This window comes from Gossypium raimondii, chromosome 12 (assembly GCF_025698545.1).
Source record: "Gossypium raimondii isolate GPD5lz chromosome 12, ASM2569854v1, whole genome shotgun sequence".
NCBI classification, from domain to species: Eukaryota; Viridiplantae; Streptophyta; class Magnoliopsida; order Malvales; family Malvaceae; genus Gossypium; species Gossypium raimondii.
This window is the reverse complement of record NC_068576.1, coordinates 21,148,357-21,168,531: the sequence shown is the minus strand read 5'-3', so window position 1 is coordinate 21,168,531 and position 20,175 is coordinate 21,148,357. Positions and strand designations below refer to the sequence as shown.

At 41.8% G+C, this 20,175-nt stretch overlaps 1 protein-coding gene across 1 annotated transcript; it reads right to left on the bottom strand.

Moving 5' to 3' along the window:
• Nucleotides 1-17,359: 17,359 nt before the first annotated feature.
• On the bottom strand, nt 17,360-18,286 carry LOC105762053 (uncharacterized). Its single transcript, XM_012579973.1, has one exon. It carries the CDS (start codon nt 18,284-18,286, stop codon nt 17,360-17,362), a length of 927 nt encoding a protein of 308 aa, XP_012435427.1.
• Between the last annotated feature and the right edge of the window lie 1,889 nt (nt 18,287-20,175).

The following is a 20,175-nucleotide window of genomic DNA, read 5'->3' as shown; positions in this document are numbered from 1 at the left end:
AAAGGACTTAAGGATTATTGCATAAAAGCTTAATCATAAAAAGGTTATGTCGAATCATGATCTCTTGTGACTTAGGTAGCAATGATGCATTGCTAGATGCCACTCATTGTTCGTAGCATTAGAATCGTTCTAGTGTTACCGCTAACGTTACAAGAACCTCTGTGGTCACACCCTATAGTTGAAATGAACGGAATATACCATAGTTGGTATTGTTTTTGGGTCGCTGAATTAAATTAATTATAGAATTAATTTAATTCGGTAATCAAATTTCCAACACATTATGTACAAGTTTGTTGTACGATAGTGAGGACATGAATTTGGTTAGCATAAGAATTCAAATAAATATATGGTTTATCGAACTTATATTATAATTAATGTAATTATAATTTTGGTTTAAAATATTATCATATTTATTTAATTCTTAAAACCCTAAAAACAAAAGGATATAAATAATCACGTTTTTCTTTGTTTGAGTCTAGCAATGATAAGAAAAATAACTCTCAAAATTTTTTGGGGATTCCTTCCGTTAAGTAGTCAACTGGGTGGATTACGTGAGACCGTGATCACGATAGATTGCGGTTTTGGTTCTGACAATGAGATCGACTACTTGTTGTTGAGGTGTTGTTGTCTACTTTGAATAAACATTAGGTAAATTCGTAACCTTGATCACCCGATTCGCTCCTCACACATGGATCCATGGTTAGGGTCGCCGATTTTAATTTTTCCGCTGCTTATTGTAGGGTGCTTATGATCCAACAGCTTGTGTCGAGCCACTTGTGTGATACTGAACTCAGTTTAAATACTTGGGTGATGCAATTGTATGAGATGCATGCTTTAATTTTAGTAAATTTCATTCGCTTAAATCGCTTAATAGTAACCGATAATCGCTCCTTTTGACAATGGATTAAATGTTAATCATGATGTTATGGCCTATTTGGTTTTATGTTATTACGCTTAAGTGTTAACAGATCTATAATGGTGCGACGGTGGTGTTGATAGCTTCGAGAAAAGTTAATCGGTTAGTGGAACAAGGGTTGTTCCAAGATGAAACCTTAGGGATTAAAATCCAAAACACGATTATGTTGGTAAAAGTTATCAAATCGTGAGGTTTTACTTGAATGGGTATGCGGTTCGTCTTGTGGGGCTTGACCGCTCCCTTCACCACCTCAAATTTCCATCCTCTTAAAGTATTTTTTTAATATATAATAAATAAAACTTGGTGGGCCATAAAGTTGAAAGGATATGTTTTAATACACCTTAACAAAAGTTTTTATTTGTGTATGCTATTTTTGACATGCACGGTGTTTGAAATGCATAGTTATAGCCCAATGACCCATTTGATAAAAAGGTTGTAATTTTATAAATCTGACTGCGTGTCGTGCCTTGCTACTATTCTCTTGTATTTCTCTTCTCATCTTACTCCCTCGTATGTAAAATGAGTTTCTACATATTGTAATTTGCAAGAGTTGCTGTGGGCTAGCCGAGATGGAAGATGGGCCAACCGAAGTGGATCGATAGCTTGAAAACCGGCTTACACCTTTAGGTTTCCTTTTGGTTCTCCCATTGGCTTGGGTTGCGCCACCTTAGTTTATGGGCTATAATTATTGCATTTATTTATTGCTTTATTCATGTATGAGATGCTATGGATGTCTAAAGCATGCCAAATTTTAAACATGTTAAAATTTGATAATAATAAACCACATGAATTGATGAGATCAATTAAATGGCTAAATGGACTATAGTAAACCATAATTGGTGAGATGAAACGATCTTAATAAAATCCCTCTATTAAAATATTAAGTCAACATAGCCTTCCAATTTTGCCCTCGTTAAGGCCTCGATCAATACTGTGTAGGTTCTGCTAAAGCGAAGTACTAGTATTTATCTTGGTTAAATGCGAAGAATAAACAAGTGATATTCGCAGGTTAAAATTGGTTAATGACTTGACTAGGTTATTCTAATAGGATTAGAAACCTAGAGGCAAGTAATTTGGATAAATCATAAGATGATTAGAACAAGAGTTGTTCACCAAACTTTACGAGTTACATATGATGTAATTAGCAAGTGTTGCTTACCTAGATAACCATAATCTTGAGAGTAAAGCCAAAGCTGACTTAAGAGGAGGTGAAATATGGATCCTTAACCCACTTGAAATGCTTTTCGAGAAAGCCTTCCAAACTAACGTATGAGGGTATTAGTTTTGTAGTAAAATAGTGGGAACATCATTTAATTAAGTCCTTTAATGATTAACATAAATTTGATAAATTTTCACACGCATAATTTCATTGTTGTAGATATATTATGGCCGCAAACACAAATACACTATCATTGCGATCGGTCCTTGAGAAGGACAAGTTGAATGGATTAAATTTTCTTGATCGGTTCCAGAACTTGAGGATTGTCCTCAAACAAGAACGGAAATTATATGTCATTGAACAACCAGCCCTAACGAGCCACCCACTAATGCCTCGAGGGTGATAGAGACGCTTACGAGAAGCATCTCGATGACATGGTAGACGTTGGATGTCTTATGCTCGCCACTATGAATCTCGAGCTTGAAGCAACATGAGGACATGGTTGCTTATGAAATGATTGAGCACCTAAAAGAACTTTATCGTAGGCAAGCACGGCAAGAGAGGTTCGATATCTCTAAGGCCCTATTCCAATGTAAGCTAGTCAAGGAAGCCCAAGAGGACCTCATGTCCTTAAGATGATTGGCTATATTGAAAGCCCGTCTAAGCTTGGGTTTCCATTGAGCCAAGAGTTGGCCATCGATGTTATTCTCGCAATCGTTGCGGATAGCTACAGATCGGTTTGTCCTCAATTTCAATATGAATGAAATTGATAAGACTCGCCACGCTTACTCAAGATGTTACGAATCATGAAGGCAACATGAAAAAGGTTGGACCCAAGCCTATACTGATGGTCCCTAATAATAAGGGCAAGGGAAAGGCCAAAGTTCAGACAAAGCCCAAGGGCAAAGGTAGGCCCAAGCCTGGAAAAGTTACGGCTGCATTGAAACCTAAAGGAGGGGTGGCTAAGGAAGGAAGCTGTTTTCATTGTGGTGTGATGGACATTGGGCAAAATCGCCCTATCTATCTTGAGGAAGTCAAGAAGGCCAAAATAAACTAACGTCTGCTTGGTATTTATGTTATTGATATTAATTTATCAACTACTACTTCATGGGTATTAGATACTGGTTGTGGTTCTCACATTTGTACTTCTGAACAGGGACTGCAAAGGAGTAAGACTTTGGCTAGAGGAGATGTGGACCTACGAGTTGGAAATGGAGCAAAAGTTGTTGCATTAGCTGTGGGAACATATAATTTATCTTTGCCTAGTGGACTTGGTTTATGTTTAGAGGATTGTTATTATGTGCCCAGTTTGACTAAAAACATTATTTCAATTTCTTGTTTAGACAAAGTTCGTTTTGAGATAATTATTAAGAATAATTGTTGTTCCTTTTATCTTAATAATGTTTTCTATGGTTCGGCACAATTGAATAATGGCCTCTATGTTTTAGATCAAATGAATCCCATCTACAACATAAATACTAAAAGATCAAAAATAAATGACTCAAATCAAACTTATCTATGGCATTGTCGTTTGGGCCACATAAGTGAGGAACGCATATCCAAGCTCCATAAAGATGGTTTCTTGGATTCGTTTGTTTTTGAACAATTTGAAGTGTGTGAATCTTGCTTATTGGGAAAAATGACTAAGTCTCCTTTTACTGGTAAAAGTGAACGAGCTAGTGATTTATTGGGCCTAATACATTCGATGTATGTGGGCCAATAAATATACCGGGGCTAGAGGAGGATTTCATTACTTCATCACTTTCACGGATGATTTCAGAGATATGGGTATGTCTATCTCATGCGCCATAAGTCTGAATCCCCTGAAAAGTTCAAGGAATTCAAAAATGAAGTACAAAATCAACTAGGAAAAACTATCAAGACACTTCGATCTGATCGAGGTGGGGAGTATATGAGCTTAGAGTTTGATGATCTTTTGAAGCAATGTGGGATTGTCTCACAACTTACTCCTCCTGGTACTCCTCAATGGAATGGAGTTTCTGAAAGAAGAAATCGAACTTTGTTAGACATGGTTCGATCCATGATGAGTCATGTTGATCTACCGACTTCCTTTTGGGGACATGCACTTGAGACAACTACTTTCACACTAAATCGTGTTCCATCTAAATCGGTTCAAAAGACACCATATGAGATATGGACTGGGAAACGTCCCAGTATGTCTTTTATGAAAATTTGGGGTTGCGAAGCTTATGTTAAACGTCAGACGTCTACTAAGCTTGAACCCAAATCTGAAAAATGTATTTTTGTGGGGTATCCAAAAGAAACCAAAGGATATTATTTCTTTAATCCCACTGAGAACAAAGTACTTGTTGCTCGGACTGGTGTCTTCCTAGAGAGAGAATTTGTTTCTAGAAAAGGAAGTGGGAAAAGATTGAACTTGATGAAGTTCGAGAATCGCAAAATACCATCGAACAGGAGATAGAACAACAAAGAAGTTCCACAAGGGGTTGAGGAACAAGTAATTGTTTGAGAAACACAACCATCGCGTAGATCTTTAAGGGAACACCAAGCACCGAGAGATATGGATTTCTCGTTACAACGCATGGTGACGTTCTCTTGATAGATCAAGATGAGCCGGGACTTATCAAGAATCGGTGTGAGCCCAGACTCGAGAAATGGCTTGAAGCCATGAGATCTGAGATGGATTCCATGTATGAAAACCAAGTATGGACTTTGGTTGACCCACCCGAAGGGGTTAAGCCCATAGGGTGCAAGTGGGTTTTCAAAAAGAAAACCAACATGGATGGTAATGTACAAACATACAAGGGGAGATTAGTCGCTAAAGGTTTTCGCCAAGTTCATGGTGTTGACTATGATGAAACCTTTTCTCCTATAGCTATGTTTAAATCCATCAAGATCTTGCTAGCTATAGCTGCATTTCATGACTATGAAATCTGGCAGATGGACGTCAAAATGCCTTTCCTTAACGGAAAGTTGAAGAGGATGTGTACATGACACAACTTTGAAGGTTTTGTCAATCCAAAGGATCTTTGGAAAGATATGTAGTCGCAAAGATCCATTTATGGATTAAAGCAAGCTTCTCGAAGTTGGAATCTTTGTTTTAATGATGCAATTAAAGAGTTTGGTTTTATCAAAAATGAAGATGAGCCATGTGTTTACAAGAAAGTTAGTGGGAGCACTATAACATTCTTGATGCTGTATGTGGATGACATACTTATCATAGGAAATGACATACCTACCTTGCAGTCTATTAAGACTTGGTTAGGAAGTTGTTTTTCTATGAAGGACTTAGGCGAAGCAACTTACATATTAGGAGTAAAGATCTATAGAGATAGATCAAGACGACTACTAGGTCTAAGCCAAAGTACATACATAGACAAAGTACTGAAAAGGTTCAGTATGGAAGAATCTAAGAGAGGATTCCTACCTATGAGACATGGTATTTCACTCTCGAAGGAAATGTGTCCTTCAACTCCACAGGAGAGAGAACGAATGAGTAAAATTCCATATGCTTCCGCTATTGGATCTATCATGTATGCCATGTTATGTACCCGTCCAGATGTCTCATATGCCTTAAGCATGACGAGCAGATACCAAGTAGATCCGGTGAAGGTCATCGGACCACGACCAAGAATATCCTTAAGTACTTGAGAAGAACTAAGGATGTTTTCCTACTATATGGAGGTGAGGAAGAATTAAGTGTAAAAGGTTACACGATGCTAGCTTCAAACCGATAAGGACGATTCTCGATCACAATCGGGTTTTGTGTTTTGCCTTAATGGTGGTGCCGTGAGTGGAAGAGTTCAAAGCAAAGTACAAGAGTGATTCTACAACAGAGGCCGAGTATATTGCAGCCAGTGAGGCAGCAAAAGAAGCGGTTTGGATCAAAAAGTTCATTAACGAACTAGGAGTTGTGCCTAGCATATCAGATGCTATAGAACTCCGATGTGATAACAATGGAGCCATTGCACAAGCTAAAGAACCTAGATCTCACCAGCGATCCAAACATATACTTAGGCGCTACCATCTTATTCGAGAGATTATCGATCGAGGGGATGTAGAGATATGCAGAGTACCTACAGATGATAACATTGCTGATCCCTTGACCAAGCCTCTGACACAGCAGAAGTATGATCGTCACACTAAGTCACTTGGTATTAGATATATAAGTGATTGGTCTTAGTGCTAGTGGGAGATTGTTAGAGTATGCCCAAAGATCAATCATGAGATGGTTGTAATAACATACTTGATTTATCATGTTTAATAATATAAGGCGTTACCATTATTATTTCAGTTTCTTTTCTGTGTATATAAATAAACTGTTTTATAATAATGTCCTGAGAATAATATGATTATTCTTAAAAGTTCCTTAGTCAAGTATTATTGTCGGCTAGGACAACGATAATGCATTAAGACTAACGTGTAGTTGATTGATGATAAAGAGTTGTCATTGATATGGAATGTCAGAATCATTACATGAATATGTGTGTTAGAGAACAACATATTGGACTGACCCGTTATGAGTATGTTTCTTGGATTATTATGTAATTGTCACGACATTACTCATAAAGATTAATATTTATATGATCCTCAGACTTGAGATCATCATAATCCCAACATCGTGAGTTGTATATTTTGATACAGTCAAACGTACACCGTAACTAGTTGTTCTATAAAGACTGATGTTGGATATACCACAATCTATGTAGAGGGATATGGTTGGTCGATATAGGATAAGTCCCTCCTACATAATGGGAGTAATATCTTAGGGCACTTGATTAAGTAAGACTAGAAATGCATGGCCATGCTCAAATAAGTTGATATTAGATGTCATACTTATTTGTATATCGTAGTCTGCTTAAGAGATCAAGGAACATGGAATAGACAATGCAAGTGTGACTATTCCATGACTTGTGTCTAATCCAGAGATAAAGGACTTAAGGATTATTGCATAAAAGGTTAATCATAAAAAGGTTATGTCGAATCATGATCTCTTGTGACTTAGGTAGGAATGATGCATTGCTAGATGCCACTCATTGTTCGTAGCATTAGAATCGTTCTAGTGTTATTGCTAACGTTACAAGAACCTCTGTGGTCACACCCTATAGTTGAAATGAACGGAATATACCATAGTTGGTATTGTTTTTGGGGTCGCTTGAATTAAATTAATTATAGAATTAATTTAATTCGGTAATCAAATTTCCAACACATTATGTACAAGGTTGTTGTACGTATAGTGAGGACATGAATTTGGTTAGCATAAGAATTCAAATAAATATATGGTTTACCGAACTTATATTATAAGTAATGTAATTATAATTTTCGGTTTAAAATATTATCATATTTATTTAATTCTTAAAAACCCTAAAAAACAAAAGGATATAAATAATCACGTTTTTCTTTGTTTGAGTCTAGCAGCCGCATAAGAAAAATAACTCTCAAAATTGTTTTGGGGATTCCTTCCGTTCGTAGTCAACTGGGTGGATTACGTAGAGACCGGGATCACGATAGATTGCGGTTTTGGTTCGACAGCAGATCAGACTACTTGTTGTTGAGGTGTTGCTGTCTACTCTAAATAAACATTAGGTAAATTCGTAACCTTGATCACCCCGATTCGTTCCTCACACATGGATCCATGGTTAGGGTCGCCGATTTTAATTTTTTCGCTGCGCCGTAGGGGTGCCGGCGATCCAACAGTACCGATGGTGTTCGAGGATGCCGCACATCCAAACACCAAGGTTGTCAATGGTGTCCGAGGCTCCCGCACATCCGAGCCACCAAGGTGCCGGTGGTGCCTGAGGCTCTCGCACGACCAAGGGCCTATTTTGTCGATGGTGCCCGAGGCTCTCGCGCGACCAAGGGCCTAGTTTACCGATGGTGTCTGAGGCTCCTACACATCCGAGCACCTAGGTGCTGATGGTGCCCAAGGCTCTCGCACGACCAAGGGCCTAGGATGCCGATGGTGCCTGAGGCTCCCGCACGACCAAGGGCCTAGTTTGCCGATGGTGTCCGAGGCTCCCGTACATAAGCACCAAGGTTGTTGATGGTGTCTGAGGCTCCCGTACATCCGAGCCACTAAGGTGCCGATGGTGCTCGAGGCTCCCACACATACAAGCACCAAGTTGCCGATGGTGCTCGAGGCTCCCGCACATTCAAGCGCCTAGGTGCCGATGGTGCTCGAGGCTCTTGTACAACCAAGGGCCTAGGTTCCCGATGGTGTCCAAGGTTCCCGCACATCCAAGTACCAAGGTGTCGATGGTGCTCGAGGCTCCCGCACAACCAAGGGCATAGGTTGCCGATGGTGCCTGAGGCTCTTGCACATCCAAGCACCGAGGTGCCGATGGTGCCCAAGGCTCTCGCATGACCAAGGGCTTAGTTTGCCGATGGTCTCCGAGGCTTCCGCACATCCGAGCATCTAGGTGCCGATGGTGCCCAAGGCTCTCGCACGACCAAGGGCCTAGGTTGCCGATGGTGTCCGATACTCCCGCACATTCGAGCCCCCTGGTCCTGATGGTGCCCGAAGCTCTCACACGACCAAGGGCCTAGGTTGCCGATGGTGCCCGAGGCTCCTGCACGACCAAGGGCCTAGTTTACCGATTGTGTCCGAGGCTCCCACACATCCAAGCACCTAGGTGTCGATGGTGCCCGAGGCTCTCGCATGACTAAGGGCCTACATTGCCGATGGTGTTCGAGGCTCCCGCACAGTGTAGCACCAAGGTGCCGATGGTGCTCGAGGCTCCCACACGACCAAGGGCTTATGCTGCCAGAATGGCTTACCGGAGCACTGTTGGGATGGTTCGCCGGAGCACCACCGGAGCACCGCTGGGAACCTAACCAGCGGTGGGGGGCACCGACGTCCGGGCATACGGTGGGTGTGGGCAGTGCCCTGGACAACCCATGCTCACTCAATATCACCTCCCCCCTAAAGAGCTAAAGAAACTTGGTCAATGCGCTACCAGGAGACATTCTTTTTTTTTTGAAAAAAAAGACCCAGAGGTCAACCTCAATTTATAGCATCATTTAAAACAAATTCATGGCTTTCCTTAGGATAATCCATGTTAAAAACCACAATACAATTGTTAGCTTTGGCCCAATTACATTGACAGTCGGTAACTTTATTACAACACCGAGGGGCCCATCTAAAATTAAAAAGGCTAAAAAAATGGGACTGCCTAAAGATTTACCGCATGCGGTGGCCCAACAAAGTCAAGTCATTGTTCCTTTTATTGAACCGATTAACAAGACTGGCACAATTTGACTCAAGCTCCAGGTTTTCCAATTGTTTGACTTGGCAACTTTTAAGCTTTCTTCCATAGCCTACAGTTCAGCCCACTCGATCAGCTTTTCTTTATCCACAAAACCCATCCGCCCATCATGGATAAAACCGTCAGCATCCCTGGCATCCAACCCATAGTGCACTTTCTTCCCATGAACAGAGGCATCCAAAATTAATCTTTAACACCCCTTGATGCGGTTTCTACTAGGCTTTTGTCACAGCTTTCCTTGGCAGCATCGGGTCTTCAACCAGGTTAAAAATCTGGAAATCCCTACTCAAGGCCGCAGCTCTCTCCAAGGTTACTCTTGCATCATTTTCAACCCCCCTGAAAATACGATTGTTTCTATTGTTCCAGATGTTCCAAAGGATAGTGATGAAGTCAGAAACTGCCTTGTTATCCGACTCTCGCGCAACATCTTCAATCCAGTCAATGCACCTGGAAAACCTCCCGCCCAGGAACTTGTTATTTAGTCCACCAAATTCCAACACAGCACGAGCCTTCGGGCAGTCCTTCATTGCGTGAATAAGAGTTTCCCTCTCTTTACCACGTCGCTGACAAATATAGTCAAAGCCAATACGGATGCTGGAAATTTTATCATACGTAGGCAATATATTATGGCCAAGCCTCCAACAAAAAATACGGATTTTCGGGAGGGTTTTTAGTTTCCAAATGATTCTCCATAAAATCCTATGAGGACCAAAGCCAACCTATTTAAGAATCAGCCACGAATAAGCAAATTTTGAAGAAAACACACCGTGAGGGTTATGGAACAAAATACGTTGGTCTTCCGGACCATTATGGAGCATAGGAATATTGAAAATTTGGTCCCCTATATTTTCGCCATAGACTTCCAAAACCCTTTTCTTATCCCAGCTATCCTTTCTTTCATTGAGCAAATCACAGACTTTCACCTCTTTCACCAGACGTTTGTAAAGGCTAATGGAGTTACCCAACAGACCTTCAAATCCCCAATTATCATGCCACATTTTAATACTTCTACCATTCCCAATAGTCCAATCGAATCCCTCGTAGAGGACACTGGCGGCCTTAGCTATACTCTGCCACGTATAGAAGGGTTTGTCCATACTTTTTGGGTGGAAAACATCACCATCAGGAAAGTATTTAGCACTCAAGACTTTATAGCATAGGGTATCCCTAAAGAGCAACGTTGAACAGCCGTAACTCCCTAAAGCCAAGTCCACCATGCCTTTCGAGTGACACAGCCGATCCTAAGACAGTATGCTCTAGCCCCTTTTCCTCTCCCCACCTCCCTACCAAACCCGACTTATCATGGATTGTATCTCCTCGATCACCCCCTTAGGAGCCATAAAGACTGAGAAAGCATAAGCAGGGATCGCTTGGATAATAGACTTAATGAAAACCTCCTTGCCACCATTTGACAATAGGCGCTTTGACCAGCTGTTGATTCTGCACGCAATCCGATCCAGGATGTTTTGAAAAATACTTGATCTTTTCTTAGCCACAGGACTGGGAAGGCTAAGGTAACCGTCGAGCTTTTCCACCACTTTCATATTGAGTAAACCCCCAAGGCCGCTCGTTGAGGTACAAGAGTGTTAGGGCTAAAATACACCATTAACTTTTCCAAATTTATGCTTTGGCCCGACATCCTAGTAAAATTGCTCAAGATTCTCATGAAGGTTTCCACTTCGCTGCGTTGGTAAACAAAAGAGCATCGTCAGCAAAGAAAAGGTGGTTAATCCTGGGGCCATCCTTACTCGCACGGATGCCCTTAATTTTATTATTCTCTTGTGCCCTAAGCAACATGCGGGAAAAGACATCCATACAGAAGAGAAATAAGTAAGGTGATAAGGGATCTCCTTGGCGAAGACCCCTTTCCGGGATAATGATATCGGTGAGGTTCATATTGCATTTGACTCTATACCGCACAGTACAAACACAATTCATAATTTTTTAACCCAATCTCTAGAGAAACCTATTTTTATCATCACTTTTTCAAGGAAGCTCCACTCCACATGGTCATATGCTTTGCTCATATCGAGCTTTAGCACACAGCCTTTGTTTGGGCTATTTTTAGAGCTACGGAGGTAGCGCATAAGCTTATGAGCAACCAGGACGTTGTCGTAGATCATCGGGCCGGGGACAAAAGCGCTTTGGTTTTGGCTGATACAATGGGGAAGCACAACTTTCAGACGATTAGCCATAGCTTTGGAGATGATCTTATAAATGACCCTGCATAAGCTTATCGGGCGGAAGTTAGTCATCTCACAGGGGTTTTTAATCTTAAGGATCATGACCATTAGGGTATCATTGAAACAGTCCATGTTTTTCTTTCCATGAAGGATATCTCGGCACATCCTAAGAACATCACTGCCAACAGTTGACCAATGCTCTTTGAAGAAACTACCAGACAGACCATCAATCCCTAGAGCTTTTCGGGGATCCATTTTCTTGAAAACCGCCATAATCTCCTCATCCATGAACTCGTTGTTTAAGAAGCAGTTCATGTTGTCAGTAATACACCCAGGAACAAAGTTTAGGTTGACTTCCTCGTCAAGTCTGATAGAGGTTTTGAACAGGTTATGGAAATAACTCCAAACAATATTGCATATATCCTTCTTGTCCTCAAGACACGTGCCATACATGTCCTTAAGCTTTTCAATCGTATTTTTCTTCTTTCACCCCGTAGCCTGCACATGGAAATAACGGGTATTCCCATCACCTTCTCTAAGCCACTGATTTCGGGCCCTTTGTGCCCAGTATTTTTCTTCCGCATCATACCACTAGCCCAGCTGGTCTTAGGTAGTCTTCAGGAGGTTCGACGATTCCACAGTAATAGGCCTATCCATAATCTTACCAATCTTCTTCTCTAGCTTATTGATTTTATATTTCATTCTTTTGTACCTTTTATATTGCCACGGACCAAGCTCCTTTTGAATGTTATCCATTTTGTTCAACATGTCGCTATTTTTATCAGCCCAAATACGATTAATAATATCCCTAGCTTCATGCTCTTTGGCCAACAAACATTATACTTAAACCATAAACTATGGTTGCACCTCTCCTCCTCCGATTTGTTACCAACCGTGTTGAGTAAAATAGCCTCATGGTCAGACTTAGATTGGCGCACCACTCTAGTATTAACAAAGGGCAATTTATCAATCATATCCTCCGAAATAAGAAACCTATCCAACCTCTCCTTAACCAGGTTGGGACCCTCTCTGTTATTAGACCACGTGAACCAGCCATTGGTAGGCTTAACATCGACCAACGCCAGCTCATCCAAAATATCCCTAAACTCATCCATGGACCTCCTTGACTTCCTGCATCCCCCATCCTTCACCGCATTATTAAGGATAGCATTGAAATCACCCCCCACAATCCATCCCTCCTTGACCGTTCTCTTAACCCTCCTTAACATGTCGCACGACAAGTTCCTCGAGTTTTGGTCAGCTTGGCCATAGAAACCTGTAGACCGGACCACCATTCCTTCTTCCAACGAAACAAGGGAATCAATATGATAGTTGGAGAAATTTTTCACCTCAACAGTGATTCCATCCCTCCACAGCAAAGCGAGACCACTACTTTTACCTTCCAAATTAACTGACATACAACCTTCCATCCTGCACATAGATCGGATACGGGAGAAATCATTAGAATAGATTTTAGTTTCACACAGAAAGATGACATCAGGGGCATTAGCAACAAGCAGTTGCTTCAATTCACGAACTGTCGCAGGGTATCCAATCCCTCGACAGTTCCAACAAAGAATCCTCATGGCTCTTGGTGGGTCTGGTCATCGAACACTGCCTTAAAGAGGTGGTGCACTCTCAATAGACTCTTCTTCCGAGAAATTTGGCCTCTCCAGGAGCTCGTTCATTTTGCCCATCGATATTTTCAACTCGTTTTTTGGTCATACCACCAGAGACCACCAAAAAGAAAACCCTAAATCAAACAAAACCAACTGAACCGGACAAACTCACGAAAACTCAGAAACAAGACAAAAACCAAAAAAACAAAATAGAAACAAATGGGAAACAAGATTTTCCTATCAAAGAACAGATAAACGAAAAGCGAAAATTGCCGGGAAAATAGAAAAAACCAGCAAGAATCACAAAGAAATTCCCCATGATGAGGTGGACGAGACATACCAAACCGAGATTTCCATCAGATCAAGGACGTGCGTCCCCAAAACCCTGCATGCAAGAAAATCGGCAGAAAAGAACGTAGAATTTAATAAACCCTTTTTTCATCTAGAGATGGCGCCAAAGAAACGTAAGGAAAGACAACAAGAAAACCAAAAAAACTCAGACCACCGTGGGCCCCGCAGACACAAAACAGAGGCCACCCACTGTACGACCATACAAAAAAATAAACATAAATCATTCCACCGTGGGTTCCACATAGGCCACCAAATCCAAAAAGCACCGCAAGAACCGACTGACGAGACCTGCACACAAACGTCTTGTCCAGTGATTAAACACCGTCTGCCGCCAATCACAATCAAATCAGGCGTACTTCCAAAAGAACAGGAAACAATGAACATAGAAACTACAACAAAACATGAACAACACAATCAAACCCTCTTTACTGCCATAATATTCAACGAATAAGGCAGACACACAAACAAAAAATCAAGAACCGATATCGTCCAAATCTTGGAGAAAAAATCATAAAACGCGTGCTACTCGCTACCAGGCGACTTGCTACCAGGCGACATGCTTTTTTTTTTATGGAAAGACCCGAAGGTCAAAAAACTCAATTAATAGCATCTTTCAAAATTACATCATGGATCTCAATCGGATAGTCCATGTCAAAAGCCTTAGTACAATTGTTTTTAAAGGCCCATTTACAAAGTTTGTCTGCTTATTTATTACAACATTGGGGGGTCCATACAACGATAAAAACAATCAAAAGAATTTAGAATCTGCCGAATGCATAAGCCATAGGTTGAAAAGTCAACGCACGCCTTTTTAGTTGATTTACTAGATTCACACAATCAGATTCCAGCTCCAACTTGAGCCATCTTTTCTCCCGCGCCAGCTCCAAGCTTTCAGCCAACGCCTGCAGCTCGGCCCATTCAGCACCAACGTTATTCTCCAAAACACTCGCGCGCCCCCTAAGCACAAAGCCATCATGATCCCTGACCACAATCCCGAAGTTCATCCTTCTCCTAGCAACCGCAGCATCAAAGTTTATTTTAACCACCCTAGGTCTAGGTTTTTGCCACCCTTTCTCCTCGACAGGCTTGGGAATCATCGGTCTCTCCATAAAGTTAAAGATGCAAAAATCCCTATTCAACGTAGCAGCTCTATCCTAAGTTGCCTTTGCATCTTCCTCCGTATTTCTAAACACTTTATTGTTCCTACTATTCCAAATATTCCAGAGTACCGTAACAAAATCCAAAAGAGCCTTCTTGTCCAACGAACGGGCCACATCTTCTATCCAGTCCACTCACCTCCAGTAACTGCCATTCAAAAGAGCATTATCAAAACCCCCGTGAATCAAGACCGCCTTAGCTCTCGGACAATCTTTCAACGCATGCATGAGGGTCTCCTCCTCGCTCCCACATCTCAGGCATAAACAACTGAACTCCTTCCTGATTTTAGAGATATTTTCATATGTAGGCAGAATGTCATGGCCAATACGCCAGCAAAAAATCTTAATCTTTGGCAAGGTATGCAGATTCCAGACAAGCCTCCAAAAGAACCGATGGGGACCAAAGCCCACGTGCTTAAGAGTCATCCAAGAATACGCAGATTTAGTGGAGTAAGACCTCAGAGGACTATGAAACCATATACGGTAATCGTCAGGACCATTATAAAGAATGGGGATTTTGTAGATTTGGTCCCCCATGTAATCACCGTAGATCTCCATAACTCTCTGCTCCATCCAACCATCATTAGTTTCATCAATAAGCTCACAAACCTTAGTCCCGGGCACCTCCTTTCTGTTCAGACGAATAGAGTCACCAGAGAGCCCTTTAACACCCCAGTTCTCCTGACGTATATTTATCCTTCTGCCGTTGCCCACATTCCACCCGAAACCCTCGTACAGTAAACTAGCGACCTTGGCAATACGCTTCCACATAAAAGATGGCTTGTCAACTCTCTTGGGGCAAAATACATTACCATCCGGGAAATATTTCACACTCAAAACTCTGAAACATAATGTATCTTTGCAACTAGACAGCTTCCACACTTGTCTACCTAATAAAGCCACATTGAACCGCCTAAGATCCCTGAAACCTAGGCCCCTATACCTTTCGAGAAGCAAACCCGATCCTAAGACAGACAATACCACCCTCTAGACTTTTCCCCGCCACCCCACCACATGTGGCTTATCATAGTTTGGATCTTCTTAAGGATGCCCTCGGGAACAAAGAACACCGAAAAAGCATAAGTAGGAATCGACTGTAGGACAGACTTGATAAAGACCTCTTTGCCACCGTACGATAGTAACCTCTTTAACCAGCTATTTATTCTGTTGGCCATTCGATCTAAGATACCCTGAAAAGCCGTTGACTTCTTTTTGCTAATCAGAATGGGTAGCCCCAGATACGCGTCCAGGTTATTCACCACCTTCACCTTAAGCATACTACTTAAACTTAAGCGTTTTTGGACCGGGGGTACTGGGACTGAAATAAATCATCGACTTCTCCATGTTAATATTTTGGCCAGACATCCTTTTGCTAATCAGAATGGGCAGCCCCAGATACGCATCCAGGTTATTCACCACCTTCACCTTAAGCATACTACTTAAACTTAAGCGTTGAGGACCGGGGGTACTGGGACTGAAATAAATCATTGACTTCTCCATGTTAATATTTTGGCCAGACATTTTTTCAAAAGACTCAATGATCTTAGTGATAGCCTCCACCTCGCTCTGTTTATTCCTGACAAACAATAAAGCATCATCAGCAAGGTGGTTGATTCTCGGGCCGTCCTTGCTAACCCGGATACCCTTAATCTTATTTGTCTCTTGGGCATGGAGCAACATGCGAGACAAGGCTTCCATACAGAAAAGAAATAAGTACAGGGATAAAGGGTCCCCTTGCCGGAGTCCTCTTTCCGGAAAAATGATATTAGAAATATTGGAATTGCATTTAACTCTGTAACGAACAGAGCACACACACTCCATGATTTTGTTAACCTATACATTAGAAAAACCCATTTTAATCAACACTCTCTGCAGGAAACTCCAATCCACACGGTCGTAGGCTTTGCTCATATCGAGCTTGACCACACATCCCTTGTTAAGACCATTCTTGGAGCTACCGAGATAGTGCATGAGCTCATGAGCCACAAAGATGTTGTCATGGATCATTCTGTTGGGGACAAAGGCACTTTGATTCTGGCTGATGCACAGGGGCAGAACCTCTTTAAGCCTATTAGCGAGAGCCTTTGAAACAATCTTGTATATAACCCTGCACAGACTAATAGGCCGAAAGTTAGCCATAACACATGGATTTTTTATTTTAGGGATCAACACAATTAGCGTTTCATTTATACACTCAATGCTTCTGTGGCCATGAAGAATATCTTGGCACAGACGCAGAACCTCCTCGCCCACCGTAGTCCAATGCTCTTTGTAAAAACTCCCCAACAGCCCACCAATCCCAGGAACCTTACGGGGGTCCATCTGATTGAAAGCCCTCAAAATTTCCTCTTTTGAGAACTCCTCTGTCAGCCTCCTATTCATGTCATCGTTAATGCACTCGGGAATAACATGCACGTCACTCTCATCCAACGAGTCAATAGATGTCTTAAACAACTCATTGAAATAATCCCACGCAATATGGCAGATCTCCTTATTTTCAATGTGCCAATTTCCATACGCATCTTTAATCCTATCAATGTTGTTTTTCTTACGGCGGCCCGAAGCCCGCACGTGAAAATAACGCGTATTTCTGTCCCCTTCCCTGAACCACTGCGATCTCAACCTAGTCCCCCAATACTTTTCTTCCGTATCATATAACTGGCCCAGCTTGCACCGGGTTTCCTTAAGCAAGTTTGTAGATCTCTCGTTAATGTGCCCATCCATGAGTCAACCGATATCCTTCTCCAGGCTTTTAATTTTCTGCTTCATCCTTTTATAACGTTGATATTGCCAAGGTCCCAACCTCTCCCGGATCAGATCCATTTTTTCCAGCAAGTTTGTCTCCTCGTTGGACCAAATGTTAGAAATAATATCCCTAGCCTCCCGCTCCTTAGCCCAACAACGGTCATACCTAAAACAAACCCTCGGGTCGTTACCCTTCACTTTTGGCCTACTTCCGTGCAAGCCCATTAAGATGGCTTCATGGTCGGATTTGGATTGGCGCACAACATAGGATGCAAGTAACGGCATTCTCTCCATGATTACATTCGAAATAACAAATCTATCCAGCCTTTCTTTTACCAGTCTGTTTCCATCTCTATTATTTGTCCAAGTGAACCAGCCATTACCTGTTTTCACATCCGTCAAACATAACTCCTCCAAAATATCTCCAAACTCGTCCATCAAAGCCCTAGGTTTTCTACGACCCCCTTTTTTCTCCGAGTCATTCAAGATGGCATTAAAATCACCTCTCACGATCCAGCCTTCATTGACCGTGCTCTTAACTCTTCTCAGCATATCCCACGCCTGGTGTCTTAAACTTGGCTCCGATTGCCCATAAAAGCCAGTGAACCTAAATTTCTCCCCGTCCTCTATCCAGACCACCGAATCAATGTGACATCTTGAGTAATTCTGGATTGTGACTCTCACTCCTTCCCTCCACATCAGCACCATGCCCCCACTCTTTCTTTCTGAGCTTATAGCTAAGCACCCCTCCATCCTACACATGGCCCGAATGTGAGAAAACTCGTTAGAGTGGATTTTTGTTTCACACAAGAATACAATATCATGAGCATTCGCAACGAGAAGTTGCTTTAACTCACGAACTGTCGCGGGGTTTCCAACCCTCCGACAGTTCCAACTAAAGATTTTCATTGCTCTTGGCGGGGCTGGTCTCCAGCCACCGCCTTGAAAGGTGAAACGTTTTCTAACAGCCTCCTTTTAACCAACTTTGCCAGGCTTTCCTCCCCATTTTCTCCCTCCAAGCCCCTTTTCCTCCTTCGTTTACTCTTAAAACGTCCCAATCCGTCCCTCATAGCTTTATGGCTCTGTTTTTCCACAGAGGAAGTAGACATTGACTCCTCTTCCCCAAGCCTTTCCTTTCCTTTCTATCCCATCTACTCACTCTCCCCTCTCGAGTTCGACTGGCTCCCCTCTTTATCAGCATTCATTTGATCCTTTGATTTCATTAGTTCCACCCCATTCCTTCTAATATTTCTATCTTGGATTGGATTAACAAGCGGAGCCCTCATCCAACTACCATACTGTAGGTTTGACTCATTTAGTTCTGAAACCTCCTTATTATGCTTACATATCTTGCTCGAATGTCCTATCAACCCGTAAACATAGCAAAAATTCGGAAGCCTTTCATACTTTATCACCCCTATCACTTCCGTCCCTTCTCTATCCAACAATTTCACCACTCTTCTTAGAGGTTTTAAGACATTTATCTTGACTTTGATACTGACAAATTCAGTCCACCCTCTATTACGATCCCTCCAGTCGATTGCCACCAGTTCGCCCAAAGCATTTCCAACATCCAAAACCATCTAGCAATCCAACAGTTCTAATGGGATGTTATAGATCCTAAGCCAGAAAGGTGACCACCAAAACTTGTACGAGTCAAAGCCTTTTCCTTTCTCAAACGGTAGCATTGAGAATAAGCACCTATCAAACAGCAAAGGTGTGAGGTTTAAGATGCGGCTACGGTCCTCCTGACACCTGAACTTTACAATCACCACCCCTTCCTTTAACGCGAAAAAATCCACTTCTTCTTTGGTGTACCACAGCAACTTGAAAACCCTATACATAGCCTCCGTATTCGGAGTCTCTGTCGCTATTATCTTGCCAACTGCCCTAGATTCAAAACCCCGCGCATTTTAAACATCATTTTTACTAATAACTTGTGTGGACTCCTCTTCTGAAAATTTTAACCTTTCCAAGAGGTCATTTATCTCCTCCGTCATTGATTTGACGTCAAAGTCCGATCTTTCTATCAAAAGATGACCTCAAGAATCTTCCAAGACAAAAACTCAAAGGAAAACGGGGGAAGATACACACCAAAACCCAAAAACCCTCAACACAGGGTGAGAAATCAAAAAACACCACACCGCAAGCAACGTCAGGCCCCAAGAAAACTCCAGGGAACGAGAAAAATAGAAAGAAACAAACCTGAGGAGCAAGATTACAAGTCTAACTCACGTAGCGGGAAACAGGATGAAAGATCAGGGAACTGAAGAAAAAATTTCCAAACAAAAATACAGAAAAACACAAAAACAAGAGTAACAAAAGACGAAAACAAAGTTTGCGTGCAAGAAAGCAAGCAACCAATCGAAAAGAAAGAGAAAAAACTAAAAAAACTAAAAAAAACAACAACTCAAAGCAGCGTAAAAAAGACGTATTGAAAGGAAAGAGAAAAAGAAAACAAAAAGAAAAAAGAAAACCACCGTGGGGGCCACAGAGGCCACCAAACCTATCTCACAAAAGCAACAAGAAAAACATGCAAAGCCATGCAAACAACAAAAAAACCACATGAAGGAAAGTCAGACTCCACCGGGTAAAAGAAGAAAGTTCAAAAAAGGTGAAAGAAACAACCGAACACCGCAGGTACCGACTGACGAGCCCTGCACATAAACGTCTTTTCCAGCAATCACAACACCGTCTGACACCGAACGCAATCGAGGTAGGCTAACCATTGAGAGAACAGGAATCAAGGAAACAAAGAAACTACAGCAAAATGAAAACACACAATCTAGCCCTCAAAA

What these genes read in the sequence shown, in the direction of transcription:
- LOC105762053 (XM_012579973.1), bottom strand. Translation starts at nt 18,286, where the DNA reads ATGAAAATCTTTAGTTGGAACTGTCGGAGGGTTGGAAACCCCGCGACA.